The 24,443-nt window shown below is 39.0% G+C and overlaps 2 protein-coding genes across 4 annotated transcripts in view; both read right to left on the bottom strand.

Annotated features, from left to right (window-relative positions):
- ampd3b (adenosine monophosphate deaminase 3b) overlaps nt 1–5,908 on the bottom strand; it is a 67,523-nt gene extending 61,615 nt beyond the window's left edge. The window contains exons 1-2 of one of the 3 annotated variants that reach the window (XM_069685749.1): nt 5,677–5,908; nt 2,053–2,116 (exon numbers count right to left, since the gene is read on the bottom strand). In XM_069685749.1, the coding sequence (XP_069541850.1) occupies nt 2,053–2,110 (58 nt within the window). In that variant the 5' untranslated portion in view covers nt 2,111–2,116; nt 5,677–5,908. Of the gene's footprint in view, nt 1–568; nt 828–2,052; nt 2,129–5,676 lie in introns of those variants that run through there. The other 2 variants (XM_069685748.1, XM_069685750.1) reach the window with 2 other exon arrangements.
- A 4,469-nt stretch (nt 5,909–10,377) lies between these two features.
- admb (adrenomedullin b) lies at nt 10,378–11,855 on the bottom strand. The gene is made up of 3 exons (XM_069685999.1): nt 11,752–11,855; nt 11,134–11,268; nt 10,378–10,651 (listed from the first exon to the last, which is right to left on the bottom strand). The coding sequence occupies exons 1-3, from the start codon at nt 11,853–11,855 to the stop codon at nt 10,378–10,380; spliced, it is 513 nt and encodes a 170-aa protein (XP_069542100.1).
- Nucleotides 11,856–24,443: the final 12,588 nt, after the last annotated feature.

Raw genomic sequence — 24,443 nt, 5'->3', positions numbered from 1 at the left:
CTTGACACATAACACCGTCAACATTTGCCTTTACATTGGCACAATGATCGGCCTGTCCCTTGGCTAGCACATTTCGGAAGCTGTCATTCCTGGCAAGCCTCTCACCATGTGTACACCCTCTACTAGAACAGCTGAGCTGCCTTTAGAATGACCTTGACCTACATTCCCCCCCCACTATAGAAAACTGACCCACATAGAGCAGTCTGGGTGAGGGTCGTTTAACCAACAATATGTAATATAACTATAATATGCTAATCTTTTTTTCTGGAACAATAGACCTTTTATTTTGCCTGATGTATTATGAAATGAATCCATCAATAAAATCCCCAAGTAATTCACAATACTTACTTTTAAATAGTATATTTACCCATTTTGTTGCAGCTGCAACTTTTGGAATCAGAAGGTTTGAAAATCAGAAAGTTTATAATCCATCAAATATCAACACCTCTGTGCCTCAGACCATAGACACAGAGTAAACCTCTTTATAAGTGTTAGTTGTCATCACATCACACCTCAGTGTCACTACACAGCTCTGTAATAAGTAGAGGAAGCTCTGTCTGTCTCTTACCTTCTGCTGTGCATTTAGCCATGTTTGGCTCTCAGTCTCTGCCTGTTGAGTCAAATATTTCAGCTTTCATGTGTCTGCTTGTTTCTTCTAGACCCTCTAGCTTTAGGCTTGTGGCTCCACTATTTTCATATGTCTGCCACTCGCTGTTTAGTCTCAGAACACTTTAAAGTGTTGCTGAAATGTCTTGACACTGTCAAAACCGTCTTTCTTGTATTCACGATGTATCTCTTCTGGGTTTTCACACTGACTACCTCAGTCAGGCTTCGCTCTGCTGTTTATGTGGTCCAGTGCCTGTATGTATGATGCAGCTGCTCGTTGTTGCTGTCTTGAGTGTCCCTCTCTATCTCTATTTTAGGGTTTTGAGAGCGTCATGACAACAGGGGCTGCTAATCCAAGCTGGTATGTCACAACTGGCTGCTAACATGTGAGTGGCTATCCGTGAGATGGGGCAAAGAGGAGGGAATTAAATACTATGGCTAAGATAACATCGAAGCTCTGGGAAAGTAAATATAAAAAAAAACTTTAATTTTTCCCAGCTGACACAGTTAAGTATAGCCTTGGCATTTGGCATCTTAAGAAACAGAGAGGCTATTTATTAAATGTTAACACTTTATTGAGGCAATTTTCTGGATTTGAAATTCTTAAGAATCTATTATTACCTAAGGTAAACATTCCCAACAATTCTCCCGTTAACCAAGAAAAGGTTTATGCTGCTCCTCTCAGTGTGTTTACTGTAGAAAGCTAACAATAGGTCATGGGAAAAAATCTTTAACGAGAAAATGATTTTCTTCATCTGGTTCATGCCTGTATGTGTGTGGCAAAGACTATGGACGGGGAGAGTATCACTCTGACTTCTGTGCAGAGGGAGCAAGCAATAATAGAGACATTTACCACTGAAAAATAGTAATAAGGTATTTGTACAATTGAGAGGGGGAAAAAAGCCATGCTCTCGTGTCTAAAAAACCCCACCAATCAGTGTTCTCAAAGCTTCACAAGGCACCTACTTTGAAATATAGGTGGGTAAGTTAAGAAATATTTCTGTTGAGACACTGGTTCATTCTTCTCACCTACCGACCAAAATAGGCTACTGTTGATTCCTGAAATGTAACTCTTAAATCCAGCTAACCTACGATTACAGTACATGCAACTTTGATTGACATGTTTTAACTATAGTGATAAAATACTTAAAAACAATAGTTTTAGCTCCTCATAATATCTTGGAATCCATTGGAAATCCCTGCTCAGTATTTAATACTCTAATAAGCCAGTTGAACAAGAATGTTTTATAGCGAAGGGTTGTACATTTTACTTCATGGTCCATCACCAACGTTGAATTGGAGTTGTCACTTTAATTTACCAACACTGTCAACAGGTGTCCTGTGAACTGTAAAATATTTGCATGTTTTATCAAGTGAAAATGAGAGTTACTGTAGTGAGACTTTTGTTTGCTGTGCCTGTGTATACTGTGTTCATAAAATACCAACCTTTCCCAAGGCAGGGTGTGGACTGCTGCTTACACAGAGGCGTCTCCTTTTTCTTCATTTTGATCTGCGTTGACATAAGAGAAACAAAGTTTTAATTAGGATTAATGAGCAATGAGTTAGAGTCTACTTCAAGTCCAGTCTTTCAACTTTACGAACCAACGGCGGTTGATTATTAGCTCCAAGGCTGTTCAATAGGATGACATTTTTAGGGTGTATTTTCCCACGGAGGGTTGTTTTCATCTCTTTTCCTGGATGATACTGGATGGTAAAATTTGTAACTGTCATATGGGTGGTTGTAGTCCAAAACACAATTATATCATGGGCATTTAAAAACTATTCCAGGGAGCTTTTCACGGTGTTCCGAGGTTGAATTTAGCTCTAGTTTTTGGATGCAATTAAAATAATATTTTTCTTATTTTGGCTCCAATTGTGAGATAATCAGATTATATTGTCTTTTGCAGTAGAAGATGAACTCTTATAACATTAACCGACAAAAGTCACTCAGTGTCAACTTTAGCTTCTCAGGAAGTGTAGTTAAAGAAACAATCAATGCATCATAGCATACTAGATTAAGATCAGCTTCGATAGGGGGATGCGTTCTCAGCTTCTTATTTAGGTCAAGCTTGGCTGGTGGTGAGGTAGCAGGAAATAGAGAAAAACAGATTTGTTCCGTGCAGGTGGAAAGGGAGAAATGTTGGTGTTGCAGTTGCTTTAAGTTGCCAAGATGCTAACTTGACTGAGGCTTTACACAGCACTTGCCCACGCAACATGTGTTTGTAATATTGGACCTCCTGGAGGGTCAGCGGAGTTGACACACACACACACACACACACACACACACACACACACACACACACACACACCCACATGCATGCACATGCACAGACAGAGCACTCTCTGCAAGTTAAAATAGTACCAAAAAGTATGTTTTCTTCTTAATTATCAATACAAAAAGTGTCCATTTTACCCAGTAATGAATCCAAAATGCATTCTTATTTTTTCACATTAAAACATTTTAGTTGTTCGAATGAATCTATGTAATGAGAGAAATCTGTGTTTTTATGGAAAAGCTTTTAGCTAAGGAGAGCAATAAAAAGGAGACACATAGGATCAAAACTGCAAACACTAAATGTGCATAAAATGTGACTAAACGGAGGCTGATGTTAATTGTCTGATCGAGTATTAAACTTTGAGATGACTATGCTTGAATTTAAAGAAGTGGACAAGCCAGGCTGGCAGTTGGTTGAGAAAGTTTCACATGAACTGCTTTGTTGGTTTTAGAATTTCCTGTTTTTTTCTGTCAGAAGAATGTACACACAGGCAAACATTGCACAGTTGAGTCACACTGTTCTTTTTTTATGTGAATGCTCTGGACTGATATGTAGCTTCAATGTAGCGACATCATTGTCATGTTTGGCATTTACATTTCCTAATATGTATGTAGCAACCTTGGCAGCTGAGGTAGAGAAATGTTTGATCTCAAGATGTCACAGTCATGTAATATAACATGAAGATGAACAACCAGTCTTGATACTTAGACCAGTTGGTCTTAGGACTTCTAAGTCAATCTAATGTATATCTATAGAACATTATACAACCAGTCTCAGGCCAAACCTTTCATCTGTACAGCTGAGAACTACCACTACAACTTTCCTTAAAAGGCATGTTGAGTCTTGGTGCATTTTTTGGGGGGTGGGGTGAAAGCCAGCACAGCAAGTTCTTGTCTGATAATGGAATGCACTGCCTTTTCTAGCTGCAGGGCACCTATAATAGACATAATGACATTTCCATAAATTGCACGTTTTAACAACTTATCTAAACGTTGTCAATATAAAGTTAATTTTGCTCTCTCTTAAGTCATTATGATATCTTGGTTTTATTAGGGTAAAATGTTGGTCAGAGTGCAATACATTTTACTGGAATTCAATGCACATAAGCAAATGCTCTGGGTTGTTCGGTCCCTCACTGTGACTTACCTTGACAACTATTCATCAGACATCCATGAAATTTCCTACAGATCTCATCTAGTGCCACTGACAGTCCACATTTTTCTCTAATCTTATCATATATCTCATCATTGATTTTGTACGCCATATTGAACAGACCTTCATTGTTCTCAGATAATGTCTCCTACTGGCTTCGTTAATCCCCAGACATATCCTTGTTCCTCTATGGTGTTCGCTTTTGTGCTTTTGAGTGAAATGTCTGAACAAGTATTGGATTGTATCATGTGAGCAGCGTGGATCAGGATGTGTTTGATGAGATTATGTGCTAGAAACACTCAAACCTGAGACACCAAGTGCACTTGGCATTTAAATGTTAGATGACGCTCTGATTTGTTTGATAGATGTTATGTAATGTATGTAAAGAGACTTGATACAACCCATTCCCTCCCTGTGCTTTACTTTGGAGTGTACATAGTTTAACTAGCAAAAGGGGGTTGGACATTTTATACCATGTGCCATGGATTGATTAAGTGCGTCTAGTGGTCTTGTTAAACTGCATTTTGTGTCAAGAGCCTGTAAGAGGGCTCAACATGACCTCAATTGTACCATTGCTCATGGTGCAAGATAACAGAGAGGTGCAGATGGGCAGGTCACTCTTGAATTGAACCACAAAAAAGTGACTGGAAACAACATGTTGACTGAATAAATGGATTTGTTTTATTATTTATTTATTTTAGGTTTCATTGTCCATGGTTGGACTTTGCTTTCTACCTTTCTAGGAAGTCAGTTCCCTCCCAACCTAGTTATATTAACCGCCAAACTTCGTTGGATTTAGAGTTGGAGGTTGGTAGTGCATGATGGGCTTAAACAAACAAAAGTGCATCAGACACAAATTCATCTTATAGTTAACAGCATCCATGACCATGGATTGAAAGTATGCTCTATACATGCAAGCAAATACTGTTTACAAGCTTGCACTTTGACTACTGTATGTTAAACACTTTTCAAATTTCACATTTAAATACATGAAGAACTCGGTAGCGACTGTCATTCTTTGTAATGCTTTGAAATACAAATGAGTTACTTACAAAACAAGACAAACCACTAGTAAAATAGTTTTACCCGCAATACCAGGTTTACACTATGCAGCCATTAGCAGAAACTTTAGGTTGATTGAGTAAAAGGATGGTGGGAAAGGGAAGTGTTTCTTCAGAGAAGATGTTGCTTAACTGAGCTTTACTCTTTTGGCTGCAACACAGTAAATGTGTGAGCCGACAGTTCAGTATCTTTTCCTGTGGGATGAATAGTGATGTACTCCTGATTGTTATGCTGAGGAAAACGAGCAACAAATCTGACATTGCCTGTACTACACACTATAAGTTGCCTGCCCATTACACCTTCACAACTAAACATGAGTAAAACAAACTCCACCGAAAAAGAAACCCAGAGATACAAACCTAGAATCTTTTTAGTGTGAGGTACCGTTGTGTTGTGTAGTGTTAACCACAGTGCACAACTGCAACTCTGCTAAGGTATTTCACCACAACACAAAGCAAGTGCTAGAAAGAATGCAAAAGTGATAAAAATACAATGATCTGAGTATTAATAGAAGAGCAAAAGAAGATTCAAGATTTAAAAACGTTGGTGCTAATAGTAGTTGTGACAGCAGTGTACTTACTGTTTGCACGGTCCTGCACAATGTTATCACCTCTGGGACTGTAGAGACCCTTATTAGGCGTCACAGGACAAAAGACAAGTCCTGTCAGAGCAGCTTTTTCTAGCACGCAGAGCCACAAGCGGTTTACTCTTTCACTGCCAGTATGAGCAAATGGAAAGGGTGCGCAGTTTAAGTTAAGATGTTAGCAGAGTCTACAAATGAGTTTGAGGAAGTGATCTGCATCAGTTCATTAGAGGAAGTATTTGAGGAAGCACCAGCCCTTCTGTCGCTTTATCAAGTGGATGCAAACTATTTTTAAACCACACCCATCCTTGTTTGTTCAGGAACAAAATGCAGCTCATTGTGCAACAAAGTCTCACCCGCCCTGTTTCAGGGGACATGATTGCAAAGAAAATGTCCATAAAGATCTCTGTTGGACAAATAGTATATTATATCTTAGCTTAAGGTTCCCATTGTATATCTCGGTTAGGGATTTCCTTATCCATTAAAGGAAGGAAGTCTTTACAATCACACAAAGGAAGTTGATTAAAGTTTGCTTTGACCTTTGTGCTGCTGTGACACAGGTTAGGGTCTGTTTGACCCTGGCTGCGTAGCCTGGACGAGGGTGTTTTATGTGTAGAAAAACAAAACTATACAATAGTGCTGACAAGGTAAATCCCACCCCCAGTCTCATTTAAATTTGAATTGTTATCTACTTATTTAGACAGATGCAATAGGGGGAAATCATTATTAAAAGAGAAAATGGCACTTTCCTTAAATTTCTTTTGATAAAGTTAATCAAATTTGCAGGTGGATGTCTCCAGTATCAAGCTGTGGTTTGGGTGGCTCATGGGTGGTGTTGTAAGGCCTACAACACCACCATCTGGACATTAATGGGAAATCTTCCAACTGTGAAGTCTCCTTTAGAAATGTGTTTTGGACACCTTATTTATTTTTTTTCCATCGCTACAGTATTTATTTCTATATTTCTTTTATTTATATCTTATATAGAACCTGATATATTTAGATAATACTAAAGAGACAGATTTTAAGTCTTTAAGTCGCCTAATGGTATGAAACAGTATCTACATTATGGACACACAATACCTTGATGTTTTTTAGCGGCTGTCCAAAAAAGGCACCAAGAAATTAAAACATTTGTAATATTCGCTGAGGTTTGATTAGTGTAAGACCTGCCACTTCAGTGCTCATCATTTTCACTTTGTTTTCCTCAAAGGGTCAATTTTACAGAAATTCTGTTCTCAGTGTAATGGAGCTCAGCTTAAAATTACAGCAGATATTTCTCTGGGATTTTGGTTGATGTACATACAGACTTTTTAGCAGACAACTGGTTAAAAACATTTATGTTACACTTTTAGTTGTAATGATGAGTAAGCCTGAAGGATACCGGACTGTTGAGGCTGAAGCTGATGTTAATATTTGACAGTTTAAGAACATAAAGATGATGATTATTGGCTGACGGATTTGTTTTCTAGATAAACCAAAATTATCTCCGCAGTTAAATAATCACCCAGTCATTGCGCTTCGGTAGGCAACTACCATATTACCATATTATAAACAGATATAATGTAAATGTTTATTAATACCAAAATGGTATGGCCAAACAATGGCTGTATATTTTGTCAAAGTAAAAGACATCCAGCAATCACAGTTGGTAGAAACAACAGTTATGGTAGATCAGAGGTGCCATTGTAAAAGTACATTCCTTTATTATTTTGTGTTGTGTACGTGTAATGAAGACGGTTCCTCCACTGCCTCAAACCTAGTTTGGCATTTCTGTAACGTTTGTTGTCAATCAGTTGCTAAATATACTCTCATGATATGTCTGAAATATGCTCATGTCGGGCGATTCAACAGTCTTCCTTTAATTATGAACTGGAGATATCAGGAATTTCTCGTTTGAAGAAGCAGCGTTGAGCAAACTGCTTCAGTGACTCTAATTTGTGTTGATGTGTGTGAGTATTAAGGATGGGCATATCCAGTAATCTCGATATTCAAGTAATCTAATTACCTCATGAACGAGTAATCGAGTTCTCGCAAATTATATATTTTTTACCGTTAAAAAAAAAACAGAGGTTGGACACGGACCTCCCGGCCCGGAAATAGTAGGCTCTATGCCTGTAAGAGAACATTACTATCTAACACTTTCACATTAATGTAAATAAATTGCCAACAATAGAAAGCAAGTGCAATTTCAAATGCATTAAACAACCTTAACAGGCCCTTCAATTAACGTTGTTATTACATTCCGTTGTCAAACCTCACAGCGATAGCGGACTGTATGGACTTCTGTTCTGTTTTGCTTAACACGTAACTCACATGTTTTCCACTCTCGTCGCTGTTGTCCGGCCTGATGGTGGCTTGTACTCTGGCTCAACAAACTGCATCAGCTCACAGAAGCCCTCTCCTTCCACAACACTTAATGGGAGCATATCTCCAGTCACCATGTTCGTTATTAGCAGGCTAATCTTCTCCCCTCTGATATCATCACAGCGACGTGTGCTAACAGGGCTAGCAGATGATGTGATGTGAGACTGTCTGTCTGTCTCCGCTGACTTCTCCTTGTGCTTTAAGCGCGTGTGGTTATGCATGGAACTAGTATTTCTATGATATACAAGTTTAACACCACATATCTTGCACAGCACGTTATCGTCGTCTTTTTTGTCAAAGTTCCAGACATCATTTTTCCTGGTCACGGCTGACATGATGCATGTTACTGAGTTAAACTACTTTAGCCGAAAACAATGCATGCGCGGGTGCGCGAGTAGGGTAACACTACTCTAATAAAGACATCAACAACAAGTACTCGAGTACTCAATTATTTGTCCCCATCCCAAGTGAGGATTGTGTGTATTGTCTCCATCTGCTCTATCTGTATGTTGCTGTGTTTGTCTGTATTTTTCTCTCTTGTGCCGTGTTTGAAATCATTTAATATTCAATAATCTAAAGAAAAGTTAGTGATATCAGTAAGGGATTCTAATGATCCCCTTTGCAGTGTCGTGAAGACTTAAACCATCCTTTTATGCAGTCATCTACTTATTCAAATGGGGGATGTTATGATGTTTTTATGAAGATAACCAGATTTATGTTGAAATTGTTTGACATTTCAGGACAGCGTAACTAAACTGCACGGTATCGGCGAAGGTCAAATTCCACAGTTATTAATAGCTTCACTTAAACCTCACTTGAGTGTTGCTGATTTGAAGAGGAGCACACTGCTGTCCTCTCTCCATTCATCAAAACGTGGATGGTATTTGCCAAAAGATAGCTCATAATGTTGAAATACATAAATATGCACTTAAGCATTTGTAAGAACATGTTGACCCAAGAAAAATGTGATTTCCGTGCACGTGTTTCGTTGTGACACTGCTGCTGATAAACAATGTATCATTTTTAGAACAGAATGTACGCTATGGTTCACATGTTTTGGACTTTGATACTTGAGACAATAACATATACTGTGATGTCTCTGAGCCTCCTGTCTCTAGAAAACACACATGCAAGAACAGAATATTTAATATTAGGGACCCAAAAAATGTTTCAAGTTCTCTTCATTGTTGCTTTCATTCATTTATTTCCAAAACAACGACATCACAGTCAGTTGAAAACCATTACAATTCCTGCCATGTCCATCACAACAACACATAAATCATGTTAATATGATGTCAAGTAATTTCAGCTGAATCATGAGTAAATTAGGAGTTACTACATTCAAATACAGAAGCAGATACATTCAGAAACTAAATATTGTAAGAACATTTGTCATAACACGAGTAAGTGTTTTAATGAAGCTGCGCTGAAACACTTTGGACTGCTTCTGTTACATGTAACCTTCTGTAAAGCTAGATGGCAGCACAACACTGTTATGACCTCAGTCAGTCCTTCTTCTTCATAGCAAAAAGAAGCTCTCCATCACTTTCCTGATCACCAAAGTCCAGCTGAAAACTGAGCACTTTTAAACATCTCTGATTTATTTCCAAAAAGCCATAAGAATCACAATAATGTTATACAATTGGTATAGTACATAAAGAATAATATAAATATCTACACAGTTAAGATACTTCATTGAAGTTAAAATCCAAAGAGATACATGTATAATATGTATTTTGGCTGTATAAAAATATATAGTTGTATGCTTAAATACAAAGGGACCTTATATATCCTTATATACAAGCTGATGATAACATATTGTTGACTATGTGTAGGCGTAGTACATAATGTATAGATTGCACTTCAAAGGCAGTTCACCACATTTAATTCATTTGTAAAAGGCTCCTGCTTGCAGCAGTTTGGGATCCAGTTTTGTCAGTGCCTTGAGAAAAAATCCTCTCCATCACAGCCTTGGTTCCTCCTCTGAAAAGGAATTGATGTCAGAGAAGATCTTCAGGGATTGTCTTCTATATCAGCTGCCAAGTTCACTTTGGAAGCTGAAGAAGAGACAGCACATGGCTGACTTGATTTCATCCATAAATCACACACTTGTTCAGACACACTGAAACCTGCACCTAAACATTATTGGAATCTCACTTTCATCCAGAGTGAGCTGAGCAAATTGTCTTCTGTTGGACTGTGCAGATAGTTTCTTTCTTTCTGCAAAACTAGCTGTAAATCTGTTGAACACAACCTCTGATGGGACTTATCTTCATCTGCTGTTTGCAAATAACCCCAAAAAGCATTCACCTTTGCCTCTTCTTGCCAGTCTTAGGCCACTGTGCGTGTGCTTTTGAGTCGGCGGACTAGCTGACCAGCTTTGGTACTCCGTCTTTGTCTTCCTGCAAGGAGAGCGACATCCAGTAGTGAACGGCGGCGGCGGCCGTAGCCGGTCGAACGAATCTTTGTATCAGGAGCTTTGGCCTCTTTATACTTTGTAATCTGGTGCAGTCGATAGAGCAGGTTTTGGTATGAACATGTGACTAGGACGCAGCCAGCTGATTTGGATGATGCTGCCCTCCTTGATCTGACGTTTAGCCCAAAGCTGAAAAAGGAAAGGAAATGTTTAGCCTCTATTTTCAAGGACTACTGTTAAGAGTTTGTAAATGTGACCTAGAAACATGTAATGTGTTTACAGGGTTATAATCACAATTGTCATCATGGTGTATCAAAATTCATGTAAATCTATCAATGGAGGGTAGTTCATCCACAGTCCTCAGTCACCCACAGTCTTACAAAGATCTGTGTTTTCCCAAATACTTAACATGTCATTTGGAAATCATGTTGAATGTGAACTCTTGTAATATCTGCATCTGCAGCCCCTTCTAACACTTAATAAATGCCGTGCTCCTGGGAGCCTAATGGTTAAAGGGTTACCATACTATTGCAGGGCCTCGGGTTCGATTCCAGCAGGGGGCCTTTGTTGAATTTTATACCTTTTCTCCCTTATCACTGTTCCTTAACATGTTAGATGGTCAGACATCTATGAGGACAAAATTGTTGTCAAAATGCAGCTTTTCTTGTTACCTTGGTGGAGGTGAGACATTGTTTGCAGTCCCGTCCTGCTGCAGTCCATCTTGGATCTCAGAGCACAGCTCATGAAGTTGCTCCAAGCTGTCGTGCAGGTCCCTCTTCATACGGCTCTGCAGCCAAACTCTAAACCTGTCACAAAGAACAGAAGAGGTTGTGATTACAGAAACTAAGCCTAATTTACACAGACAAATTGTAGGGTGTAGACATGAAGTGATATCAGCGTATGAAACCGCATCTGATTCTTTTCGAGCAAAATTTACCTGACCATTAAAATGCAAGGCCGATATTAACTTATCACTAATTATTTGGTATCAGTGCACTTACAAGTTTATTTTTCAATGTAAAACCAACCAAAGGACCCTTATCAAACATGGTTTCTGTGTGTCTCAGCATTGGCCAACATAGATATGACATTTAAAAACTTGAAAAGCCTAACATTCTGTTGTCATTCGATGGCTTTACTGGAATGTTTTCTAAACTTGCGCTCTAACGTTACTAATAGACGTCTCTTGACATAAATATCTGTTGTACTTTTACCAGCAAGCAAAGATAAGGCTTTTTCTTAAGAGTGAACACAATGTTCTCTCAGTGCTTGTTGTTCAGGCAGCTCACCTTTTTTTCAAACTGGTGTTGAGCTCCTCTGTTGCACCTTTTACCAGTGGCAGGACAGTGGTGAAAACACAGCAGCAGATGACAGTGTGCAGGGCTAATTTCATTTTGACTGGAAGCTGGTAAACAAAAAGAAATGATATTTAGGGGGTTAACTCTGAACTCCTACCAAAAGCAGTTTATCAAGTTGTGATTGATTTATTAGCTTTGAAAAGCCTTTGCAGCTGCACGACAGGTTGGGTAAGAATAACAGCCAGTTAATTTGTCAATTATGAGTCCGTATTAATTGATTTGTAAGGTAGGTTAGTCAAGAGGGTTAGTAAGTAGTGCACCAAAAATAACTGAACACATTTTTTAAATCTTCACTTAACTCATACTCAAAGCCCTCTCCCAACTTTGACAGGGAATTAATTTATCTCTAAAATAACTTTACAAGTGTTTTGACATCTTCATCAAAAATAACCTTAATTCTTACATTTAAATGGTCTAAAAAGTCACTTACCTTGGGCTCTAGCTTGTAACAAAGATGTAGAGATGCTCATCCAAGTGTTGTGTACTTTTTTAGCAAAGTTAGGTTGTTTTTTTTTTTTCAAGGCTGTAAAGAGTTTACCATGAGTTGAAGTCTGAAGTTTACACTGCTAACATGAGAGGCTTTATAGAGAGAGAGGGAGGGAGCTGTACCTGAATGCCAGACCCAGTGGGAGGGACTGTGGGACAGTTCATGTCAACCTCATCCACCCCACATGTAGACAGTCAAACCAAAAACATGCAGATAGAAATTACAATCCAGTCAGCAATCCCAAAAATGGCGTGACTCGTGCTTATTAGTTTGTGTAAATCTCGATTTTGATTTAATGCGGCCACTTTATTTGAGTGTGTTGAAACAATGGGTTCAGTATATTTCAGAGTTTTGTGTATATAGACCTGTTTTTTCCACTCTTTCTAAGGGTTTTGTCTTTGCCAATTGGTAGACTATTGTGCACTTACATGCACTTACATTTACATTCAGAAACTGGTTGTTGGGAGTTATATAACGATTTGTTCTTGGGCCATGCATGTTTTGAGGCAGTTAAGTTAGGTGTAAATGTTTTAAATAGCTGAATTAATTCTAAAGGAGATGTGTTTTTGTAATGGTTCTTTTTTTCAGCCTTAATTAGCCATTTGTTGCTTGGTAAGTCTAATGTTATTTAGATTAGCACTGTGTTGTTGTGGAAACAGCATGTGCTGCAAAAATTTAAGGAAAGAACATGTGCTTTGTCTGAACTTGTGCACCTCCAGATGACCAGTTCAATCATTCTGAGTGCTACTTAACACGCACCTGCACTTTCCTCCATTCCAACAAAGGGGCAGTGTGTTCTGCATGTGTGGAGATTAGCATGCAATACGGTCTTGCTCATTAGTTGCAGTGTGATTTTCACAAAGATACGAGTCTTCCAGAGAGATCAAAGGTTCAAGTTCTATTTCTTTGAAATCTATTAAAAATCAATAAAACATGTAATGTAGAGTTTTAATATTATTCTTAACTGACATTGTGTCCACAATACAACCACATTTTTTAATGTTTTTAAAAATACATGTTCAAGAAAGTTCATCTCAAAGAGGCGAGGTTCAACTGGGCCACTTTCACGAAGAGAATTTATGCTCTTGTATTGTAAGGCCAGTTTTAACTTGGCTCTTAGATTAGTCTCATGCAAGTAAGACAGTTTCACAAAAACAAAGACTGACTCATTTTAGGTGTAAATAATTTCCAACAACCTGGCTTCTTCAGAACTGAGAGCCATGTTTGGATCGTAGCAATCGCTGATGCCAGCTGAACAGTGGCACCAGAATGCCAAAAACAAGAAACACATCTCGTGAATTGTGTCTTTTTAATAATGTTTATGAGTGAGTAACAAGATGGAAAACAATTTTAGGGACCGCATTTACCAGTTGGAAAAATACATGCGCGAGGAGATGTAAATTGTTTTGGTTTGCACACGGAAACTATCCTGAGCTGTGCAACATTAGCGAAGCCACAGCATCTCAGCTCTGCCACAGGTCTGTGCTGCTTTTAGATGTTTTACAATTTGTCAGTTTTTGACAAATAATGCTGCAATTTTGCAATCTGGTTTTCTAGTAAATACATTTATTTTAAAAGATCTTCGTCAGGACATGTCGTTTCTGTGGCAATACCTTCCAGAATATTGTTGTACAAGACTCGCTTGTTGCTCCTGTCTCTACCTGTCATGAGTTTTAGCATGATGTCTGTTTTAAGTCTATTAATAGTTATAAAGCCTGTTATCACTTAAATTGTTTTAGTGTTTGTGAATCCAGAGAGCAAATATACACATTAGAAGCATTAAAATACTGCAGACCTACAGTCAGTCACGTTATATAATAATTTACCACTGTGGGTTTATGCAGCACTGTTAACGCAAAGCGATCCAAACAATGAGTTACCTGTCAGTCTGTCTGACTTGTATCAAAAAATTTGGTCTGTGCACGAACCAAGGATTACAATTGATGATGTTTTCTTTTGGTCCGGACCAGTTGAACCAAACCACAAATGCGACAGCGCCCAATAACTGGCTTAAAGTTATAGTCTTACAGTTGTAAAGTATCGCAGTTCCTGGTGATGACCTGAATTGACAGTTCACAGATTATAGGTATAATGGGAGACCGTCCCAGTTTGCTCCGACTCTTTTGCCTCCAACTTGTGTTGACCTGCATATAGCTGATGCAATCCCAGCCCAAATTACAACCACTACCACCCCCACAAATCATCATCCTCATCATGCCCTGAGGCTGAGTTTCTGCAGGAAGTTGTGCCAATGTTACGGCTGTTTTGATATGACTTTATAAAGGCCACTGGCACTTACAGGTTTGATGGGTCTATAGAAGCACATGAGTCACACATTTGGATACCTCCAATAGGTACACACAGTGGTGTCATGGTAACAATACAGCCCTCTCATGGGCCAGAAAGGTGATTCAGTGATGTGTTCTGACATGATCCGTTCTTAAATGAGTTGCCCTCAATCTGCTGTGCATGCTCAACGTTCGCCTCGTGCTGCAGAACTGTATTGTTTTTAAACGGTGTTAAAAATGTGAAAACCTACAGCTTTGATAAATATTTTTTTATTCATATCAATAGGTCAAGAACCTTTTTTCCTTAAATGTCTGCTGCAATAGATTTTACATTGTATTACGTTTTAAAGAAATTAAGTAAATATGGTGTTTGCTTCGGGGAAGGATAAGGCTGTTATGGATTTCCACAGGCTGGGGTCAGTAGAGCACAAAGTGAGCTCAACATTGGCAGCCAACCATTTTGTAATATTATTAGATAGTCCGTTTCTATTTTTAGTCGCACATTTCATTCAGTGTTTTTATAACTACTGAGATAGAAAGGCAGGAGTCGCAGGGATTTTATTAACTCTGCTCCTCTGGTATGTAATACCACGGCGCTCTTCATGGGTCTGAAAGAGAATACTCCCTTGAAATGCACTCAACGATATTCACTTGTCTAAATTTGAGGCCCAAACATTCCTCCAAGTTTCTTTCCAAACAACGGAAAATCCCAGTATGTGTTGTTTTTTGTGGAAAAATACTGGATCAGATATTTACCACTTACAGGTGGAAAATAGCAACTTGCCCAAGGGAAAGACGATGTTCCAAGTATTCCTGACTGATACGGTTCGAGAGAAATAACAGAACAAGCTGAACTGTAGCTTTCTATGTTTACAAGCCTCGGGCACTCTTTATTTTCAGATTGCCTCAGAGTTCTATCGCTAATAACCAAAACAACCTTGATAGATGTTCCAATTCAATTTCTTCCTGATACGGACTCTGATACTGCAACTTGATCATTGCAGATACCGTGTACCCCTCTTACACTATCCTCTTGCACTGCACTATCGTTGTTCGTTATCGTCACTTGTTATTTTACCTGAAACCAGTGAATTTTCTGGTGCTTATACACAATGATATCTAATTGTTGCATTGACCAACATACTCAGCAGTTCTCAATATTGCATATATCGGAGGCCGATACGATGCTGGTATGGCGATTTTGGACTGATGAAAAAAAAAGTGCTTAAATTGATGGAATTGGCCAATATAGTGCAGGATCTGCTCAAGTGTGTCATTTTGGAAAACTCTGAGCTCAGTTAGCAAAGCACCGGGGTCTGTGGTTTGTCACTGAATTAAAATTTCGTGCCCGTGTCTTATTAAATCAAGATTTGATTCTGAAACCAAGAATCGGAATTAAATTGATTTCCACCCCTAACATTTTTATAGTTCCTCAAATATTTTCCACATCCCATCTAAATATAGCTGCTCCAACCCATTTCAGATTCATACCATATGGGACCTGTGAGTCCTGAGAAGTTTGCCATGTGAGTTCTAGCACATGAACACAGACGGCAATGTCTCAACACCTGCCCTGGGAGACCAGTTCATCAGAGCTGGATGAGGCAGGGTAGAGCCTTTAGTCACAAATAAATAATCTTCTGTGGAGAATAATTTAAAATGTTGTAAATAGTAGATAGAATCTGCATTTTCTTGTGTCTAGTATACTTTATCAATTAGAAACTCCAGTACTTCTTTAGCCTTGTGGCACAAAGCAGGTCGCTGCTGTCCACTTTATTGATGTCGGGTATTGATACATTTATTTAAATGCACATTTAGAAGAAATACATTAGAAAAGCCAAATTAAACCTACACAAAATTCGATAAAAATTGCTCAATTAAGAAGGGGGGAAAAAAACGCTTTTGTTTGACATGGTCTTTGCCTCTGTCAAAAAATATTCTAGATCTAGGGCTAGACACCCTGTCTTTAAGCTCGACCCTCAACTTCCACTGTTTTTGCCATGTCATTATAAGGCTTGTTGTTGTTGTTGTTTTCAGCCATTATTTTACTTCTGTTGTTTTTGTCTGTTCTATAAGAGCAATTACTGACCTTAATTGGTATTAAATTGTGATCTAGAGTTTTATGACAAATCAGTTTTATCATCCTTCTTCAAAAACTGAGCTGTGGTGATGAGTCGAGAAAGCTGGACTCAAAAGTTATCGTCTTAAATTATTTTGTTGTACAGAAGATGTCATGTTAAAGTGCCTCTGGATATTACATGTCTTATTTGTTACAGTACTTCTCACTGCCGTTTGGCCTCTTTGTACCAAGTGTATGGGTCCTGTCCTACTGGTGCTTTTGGCAGTCAGATGTACTTAATTCTCAAATCCTGTCAAAAATTAATCTCCTGAAAGGACATATAATGTGCATATTTAAAAAAGGATACTGTGTAGAATCTGACAGTGTTTAATTTTTAATATTTTTAGGATCATTCATGGCTACATAAGATAAGATTTGCCAGTAGCTCTGTCGTAGTGCTGTTTTCCATTATTAGGCAGTTAAATATGTGAGTTGCGTGTCAGAATATCAGTGTGGATGGGGGTGAGTTTTTGTTCCAAAACAAACCAAAGAGTGACTTCTTGTGGCCAGAAATCTCAACACATAGTTAAGCCACAGATGTTAGTTAAGCTGATATTTTGACCATTTGTCACCATATGTCCCACTTAAAAGCTCAGTATTTCCCAATGGGTTTTATGTGTTGCAATGGTGCCGCTCCTCCGTGTTTCATGAATTACACCGATATCAACAGAGATGACAAGTGGTTATGATTTCAGTGGTTTATACTGTACCCGCAGTTTCATGCCTTTTGACTTAATCATACGCCAGATGTTCACATAGCTAAAGAATTTTCACAAAGCAGCAAAATATTTATTTGAAAAGTCAGAAGTTTACCATTGTTGCTGTATTTCAATGGCTTTTGAGCATCAGATGTTTTGTTTGACTTAACTTGACAAGAAGTTACCACAAAATAAATCGAATTACCCAGCCGATTATGTGAACTGGAATATATAGCTATTCTAGCAGTTCTATAATGATCTGTGATAGTTCTATAATTTGTCAAGTTGAACCAAACAAAAAGTACAGCTGAGGTCCATGGGTCAGTCATTACATTTGCGAGTATCAGGTCATAAGCCGAAGCACTGGACAAACTGACCTGATGATGGCTCTAGAAGAAATGTCAGGTGATTAGAGTCATGAATAAGTGATCCTCTGGCGAGTATGATCTACAGTCAGTTCTTAACATCTTTGAATCCAACCTCATGATGGCGCCTGAAAAAAGTAGTGGGCAGAAGTTGGAGGAATCATCAAGTAAGGGATAATGTGTAGTGAGCAGGTTGCAGGAATGGAATTATTTTGGCGAATTGAAGTCTGTCCTCTGGATTGTGTGATTAGAGCTACATCCCTAGCAACGGTCTGTTCTTCATAACAACGGTTTGTTATGGAGAAATAGCAGACCTCGGAATACAGTAATTAACCAATCAGAATCAAGTATTTAACACAGCCGTGTTATAACTGGAAATAATGAATGAACATACAGATTGGTTATACCAGATTTGTTGGCACAATTTTTTTCCCCCTAAAGATTTCACTGAACGTGAATGTGTCCAGGTTTGTGTCGGAGGATCAGCAAAGTAAATAGGATTCATCCTCTGGATACCGTGAATGTCCGTCCCTAATTTCATGGCCATCCAATAGCAGATTTCAGTCTTGTGTGACTGACTGAACAATCTGTTTTGGCATTACTTGAGCCATGGCAAGTCATTTTTAATTCGTTTTCGATTATTTAAGTATTTTCTTAGTTCCGTCTAGGCTGGAATCAATAATTTTGATTATCCATAAATCTCTTGTTTCTGGCAGTAGGCTGCACTCCCACCAATGTGATATTGCTTAAATAGACAGGGCTTTAACAACCCCATAAAACACAAAGCCACATTCAAATTGCTTATTCCTTTTTACAGGGGTCATACATCAGCATTCCAACTTCACTTTTTGATCTGCCATTGACACATATTCAAGTTTTCCAGCTGACGTGCTTGGTAATATTGTTTTCTCACTTGTCTTTGAAATTGCGTTGAAGGTGCATATACGTCAGGGATCCATTTGGAGAGTCCTGAAATTCCATCGGGTGGGGTGCAAGACGGAAAATAGATTTTAAAAGCCAGAAATCTAAGCACCTGGCAGAGAAGTGCTTCATATTGAACAACAACACTGTCAACCATGCAAAGATATATTGTGGCCAATAAATATCTTTCTCCTTATGAATTTTAACAGAAATTTCCCTCTACAATCTGTTTTCAGTGTGGCTGTAATGCTTTGACTTGGTTACAAAACACATCTGGAGTCACGCTAACCTACAATGACATGCAAAAGATGCTTATGTAAGAAATTGGCTTGAAGAGTCTAATTATGTGATAATCATCTGACGATTATTCAGCATAGGTCAAGTTTGTTGTTTTCCAAGAACATCCTGCTTCATATTCATCTTGTTAATGGATTCACACCTTTTAGCTGCACGGCACAGCCAGTACTCTGATGTTGACCCCTAAGAAGCTTCAGGGTTTTGTTTGTTCTTTGATAGCAGTAGGCAATTATTCTGTTTACCCACTTTCTTTCTTTACTGCTGGTTTAATTGTCAATCCTTTGAGAAAGTGATGATGCTAACACCTGAAATTAGCCGTTATGAGGACTGATGCACAACTAGTGTGGTAGTCATAAAAAATTAGATACCCCACTTGTATTAATTTGGATGGATCAATCATTACTGTAAAGCCTGGCTCTGGTTAAACCTTTAGTAAAACATGAACAAATACTATAGATATTTTATTATCTCATGTTCATTTATTGAATTTCTTATTATGTATATTTGACATCAAGTAATAACTGCATCAATAAACAAATCTGGGAATAAATACCAATAATTTTTTGACACATTTCTGTCTTTTGTGTCCAACAAATGACAATTTCCTGAGAGAAACGGGGTGGGGGTGGGGTAGTTTGGATCTGCTCTGCGCATTGACATGCATGCGCATAAATCACATTCACATGCACGGAAATACAAACAGATCGTATCTGTATTTATTCAGTGAGGAGACTGCATCTAAGTTTTTAATACAGGACGAGCCAACGAGAGGGACGGCGCGGGTCAGAGACAGATGATCCATAGTGTGATCCTAGCATCCAAATTTATAACGTGATCCAGCAGCGAGCAGTTTATAATCATGCAGCGCAGTGATGACACCGATCTGTTTGTGTTTCTCAGGCTCTGCCCCTGACTTAATAGGGTTGCGATCGGTCCCGTATTTCCGCGAAAAGACTTTATAGAGCATAAAATACGTCTTCACGCTGTGAATGAGATTGGCCGGAGGTAATCCACGCGTAGTTTATCAGAGTTATCATGCCGCGCGGGGAGGAAACAGACATTAGGAGAGGAGCAGATATGACGCAGACCTGTTTGTGTTTTGACGCTCATACCTGAATCAGTAACGTTGCGATCCATCCGTATTTTATATTTACTGATGCTCATATATTTCACAGATAAACATAGAGCTTTAGAGGGGCATCATGCGTCATGATCAGAGTTTCATGGGATGCGAGGCCCAGGGTTGCCAGGTCTGCGGTTTTTCCAGCTGAATTGGGCGACTTTTGAAGTTTCTTTAGAGGCACGAGGCCCTGTGCGGTTACATACTTCACACAGCCCATGCGACAGTTCTGACTCCGCTTATGTTTGGAATGTCACGGACACCTATTGGGTTTCATGGCCCATGACTCATGAGTCAGAGGACCTCTGTTTTGTTACATGAAACTGCTTTATTTTGTGTTTTACCAGTTTTTAGTACTGTGTCTATATGTTTTCAAGAGGAAGAGACCTCTGTTTAATGTTTATCTCACAATTAAAAAGATGAACACCTTGAAACTACAATGCTAAAGTTAGCAACAGCTTGACTCGCAGCCTCTCTGGATGTGCTGCTGACCAAACAGATTTTTTAATGCAGAACTTTTTTATTCAGTGTTTACTAGTTTTAACTACCATGTCCATTTTTATTTTTTATATCATTTTTGTGGCTTTTGCCTTTAGTTAGAGGACAGCTTAAGAGAGAAAGGAAATGTGGGGAGTAGAGTGGGGGATGACATGCACCAAATGATCGGCAGACCCGGAATCAAACCTGCAATCAGTGCGTTGAGGACTGTAGCGTCTGTACATGGGGCGCCTGCTCTACCAACTGAGCTATACCAGCGCCCCGCATCTATTTGTTTTAGAAAGGAAGAGACCTCTGTGGATCATTTGGCTCAAATTAAAAACTTTGTGAATAGGGCTGCCCCCTGAAAGTCGACGAGTCGAATCTCTGTCTGTGACCCCTCAGTCGACTTGAAATTCTTCAAGCTTGCTGTTTAAGTGGTAAAGAAGAATTGATTGCCGGTGAAATATGCGGTTGATTTTCTTCTAGGCTGATAATAAGGTATTGGATTGGTGCTTAAACTGGTATAATCGCCTAAACCCAATTCCGCTTATTCGGCTGTGCCAAAGGCATTTCTGATACTGATATTGACAAGACAGTTTTTCAGCCTTTATACTTACCATATTCAAATATGTTATATCCTGTTATAGCTAGGTTTGTGACTCTTAATTTAAATTCTTGTTTTGTGTATGAGCATTTAGGAGCCATAAATTAATTTGCCCAAACCAACCATCTTCACATACACAGTATAACTGCGGTGATGTATTGGTCACTGTCTACAATTGTTTATCATGCTTTATTTGTGCACTAAGGCAACAAGCAGAGCAAAAATAGATCACATTTCCAAGATGTTTTCGGGCTTTATTCATTGTTGTCTTCTCCAATTCCAACAGATGGATGTCCCTCAAGTGGCCCATAAATGTGTTTCGAAAATAGCATGTTTACTGTAGTAATCCCTGTGAAGTTACCAGTGTAATTACATCTGATTTTTCCGGCTCCATCACATTCTGCTGCCATGAGTCATATTCTGTCACGTATGTATCGCATGCCGACAGGCCACAGCCCAATGCTGTGTTGATTGTGGATCAAAAAACTAAATCTGGCAAGTATCGCTGGCCATCACTCACCCCAGTCTCCCCACTGAGTGATGAAGACCCTTTGAAATGTGACCCATGGCCTTTTGTGTAACACTTCGTTAGAATTGGGGAGTTAATCTTGAGTTTTGCAGCCAGAGGATTACTGTCACATTGTCTTCATTACAACTTTATAGTTTAAGACATGATTCATCACTTTCAAATTAAGCGGAGAGATGGATTGGGTAACCTACGGAATTTATTTGACTTTTTTACAACACGCTCTTTAAAACGGTACCTCACCACTCTTGTTTCAAATGTTCTGGGGGTTAGGTTTGAGCTTTTTTCACATTTTGCATTCCGGCCTTCATCTATCTGTTTAACTGAGGCTTTTTGTCATTCAGTCGTGTTTGTCAATTATGTCAATGTCCCTTTGCTGCTTTATGCTGACAGGACAGAAAAGAGCCTGAATGTTTGCGGGACTTTTGGCCCCTGTGGTTTTGGTGACTTGATTATAAAGTTATGATATGAATGCAGATGAGTGTTCTTTGTCCTCTCACAAGCTGAGTAAGGAATTGATTTTCGAACTTGTATAGCCATTGATGCCTAAATTAAGGACCATTGTGAACATAAAGGATAAGCTATCATACAGCGGCGAAGCCTTCCGTTTGAAAACCTAGATGTACTTTGTATTTTGCGTTTTTGCTCAACAAAAGCTGAAATGATTATCAAAATTGTTGTAGATGGATTTTCTTTCAATTCAGTAGGTGATTAATGACGAATTGTTCTGGGTGAACTGTGACAGCATACATTAAGTGACAAGGCATCAAGGTGTGGGGCTCATTAATTTCTTACTGCTTACATGCTGTAAGCAAAGTGTTTTGCTGGATATTGACTCATTCATCCATGCAGTTGACATAAATCAAATATCTCACTATCACATATAGAAAAGGGGTTGGGGTGATTATTGTTGTTAATAGATTTGTTGGCTCTTCACAGTTTTTTTGTGATTGTTTGAACGGATTTTCTTTTCTTTACATGCACCAGATGAAATGTATCTCAACAAGACAAACAAGACATGGCTTTAAATTCAGAATTGGGTCATGTTTGAAGTGTTATGTACAAAAGTTTACTGACAACAAAATATTTGAGAGAGCACAAAACAATGTCAAGTGGCACTCAGTCTGCTTTTCTCCTTTTGAGAGCTCACACCTGGTCAGTTCAGCCTGGAAGATAAGGGTCATTATTTGAGTCAATTCCTTCTACTTTTAAAGTAAAGGGCCCGATCAGACAGAACGCCTTTTAGGAGCTGGGGGCTTTTTTGTCATTGTTTTCAATGAGAGGCTTTTTTGCGCAGCTTTTGCGTTGCAGAGCGCCTCACGTTTTTAAGGAAACGCTCTGAGCGCCTCAGGTTGAAAAAACTTAAACTCAAAGCAGAAAAGTGCCCGACGTCATGGGCGTTTTTTCTCATTGTCCAATCGGATGAAAGGAGAGGTGGGCCTTCTGTCAGTTTACAATGTAACGGTTAGGTTAATCACCGCTAATGATTCTGTGGTTGCCTTAACAACAGTCGGGGGAAAAAAAAGCCGCCCCCAGCTGCTAAAACGCCACAACCACAGGAAATGACCAGTATTTTGATGCATGTCTTATCTTTAAAATGACCCAAATTCTTTGGGAAATTATTTAGTTTTTAAGCTATCGTGGCAAAGTAATTTTGAGAGCCAATTTAATGTTCAGCTTAATATCATAGTTGCCTATGTTAGATTCATGTAAACTTGTGTTTCTAATGGGATTTTACAAACCAGAGGACTTTTCAATGCAATTTTCCAGTTAAACAAAATGTACTAATTGTGTCATCTGAGCTGAATGCTGCTGTTGAATGAGCATGATGTGGGGTTGTTGGATTAACTGTGATCTGATCAGACACCAGGATTAAAAAAACTAATTGCTGAAACAATAAACTATATAATAAAATGATCGTTGGCTTTGGTTGCATTCAGAATTAGAGCTTGTTCAGAATAGGAGTGGCACAAATGATTAATGGACTGCACTTCTGACCACTCTGTCAGAGGCTGCTATGCCAAGTGCCAATCTCCAATCAGGACCTAATTAACTACTTTCATACACCAAAGGCTATGCATTCGGGAGCAATTTGGGGTTCAGTGTCTTGCCCAAGGACACTTCAACATGTAGACTGTAGCAGTCAGGGATCGAACTGCCAACCTTCTGATTGAGAGACGACCACAGCCGCCCCCCAACATCTACAGCACAGATCCACACAAACAAAAGTTCAAACTGTAGGCTAAACGATAAAGTATACAGGCATGAAATATGTAAATCACGTGTACAGACAAGAACTTTGACAAAGACATGACCCTGACGTCTGTATGTAGTCGTGTCCTGTTGCAGCTGGCTTGTCAGAAATGGTTTGTAAGTGACCTCTCGCAATCTTAAGTGCTCAGAAGCTGCTACACAGCTGGAGAAAATTGAGAAACAGACTCGGAAACGAGAGCATGATCGAAGTTGCACGCTCAAATCTGATCCTGCTCCTACAAATCAGAGCACGCTCAAAGGTTAACGTGCGGACTAGCAGCTCTCAGAATTTGTCCTGCGCTGTGTCAAATCTCCAGGCTGGTGTCTCTACTAATGAAGGATCAGGCCAGTTTAGATTACGTTCCAATCCCTCCTTCAAATCATGTTTCTTTCTTGACAGGTGAACAAAGCAGGTTGTGTTGCTCTGTGGTCATAAATAGCAGCTTTGGGTTTTACCTTGATGAC

The sequence above is a fragment of the Semicossyphus pulcher genome, unplaced genomic scaffold (genome assembly GCF_022749685.1).
Source record: "Semicossyphus pulcher isolate SPU_LCO1_2020_fin unplaced genomic scaffold, fSemPul1.0.p SCAF_8, whole genome shotgun sequence".
NCBI classification, from domain to species: Eukaryota; Metazoa; Chordata; class Actinopteri; order Labriformes; family Labridae; genus Semicossyphus; species Semicossyphus pulcher.
Note: the sequence above shows the minus strand (reverse complement) of the source record. Positions and strands in the feature narration are given on the sequence as shown.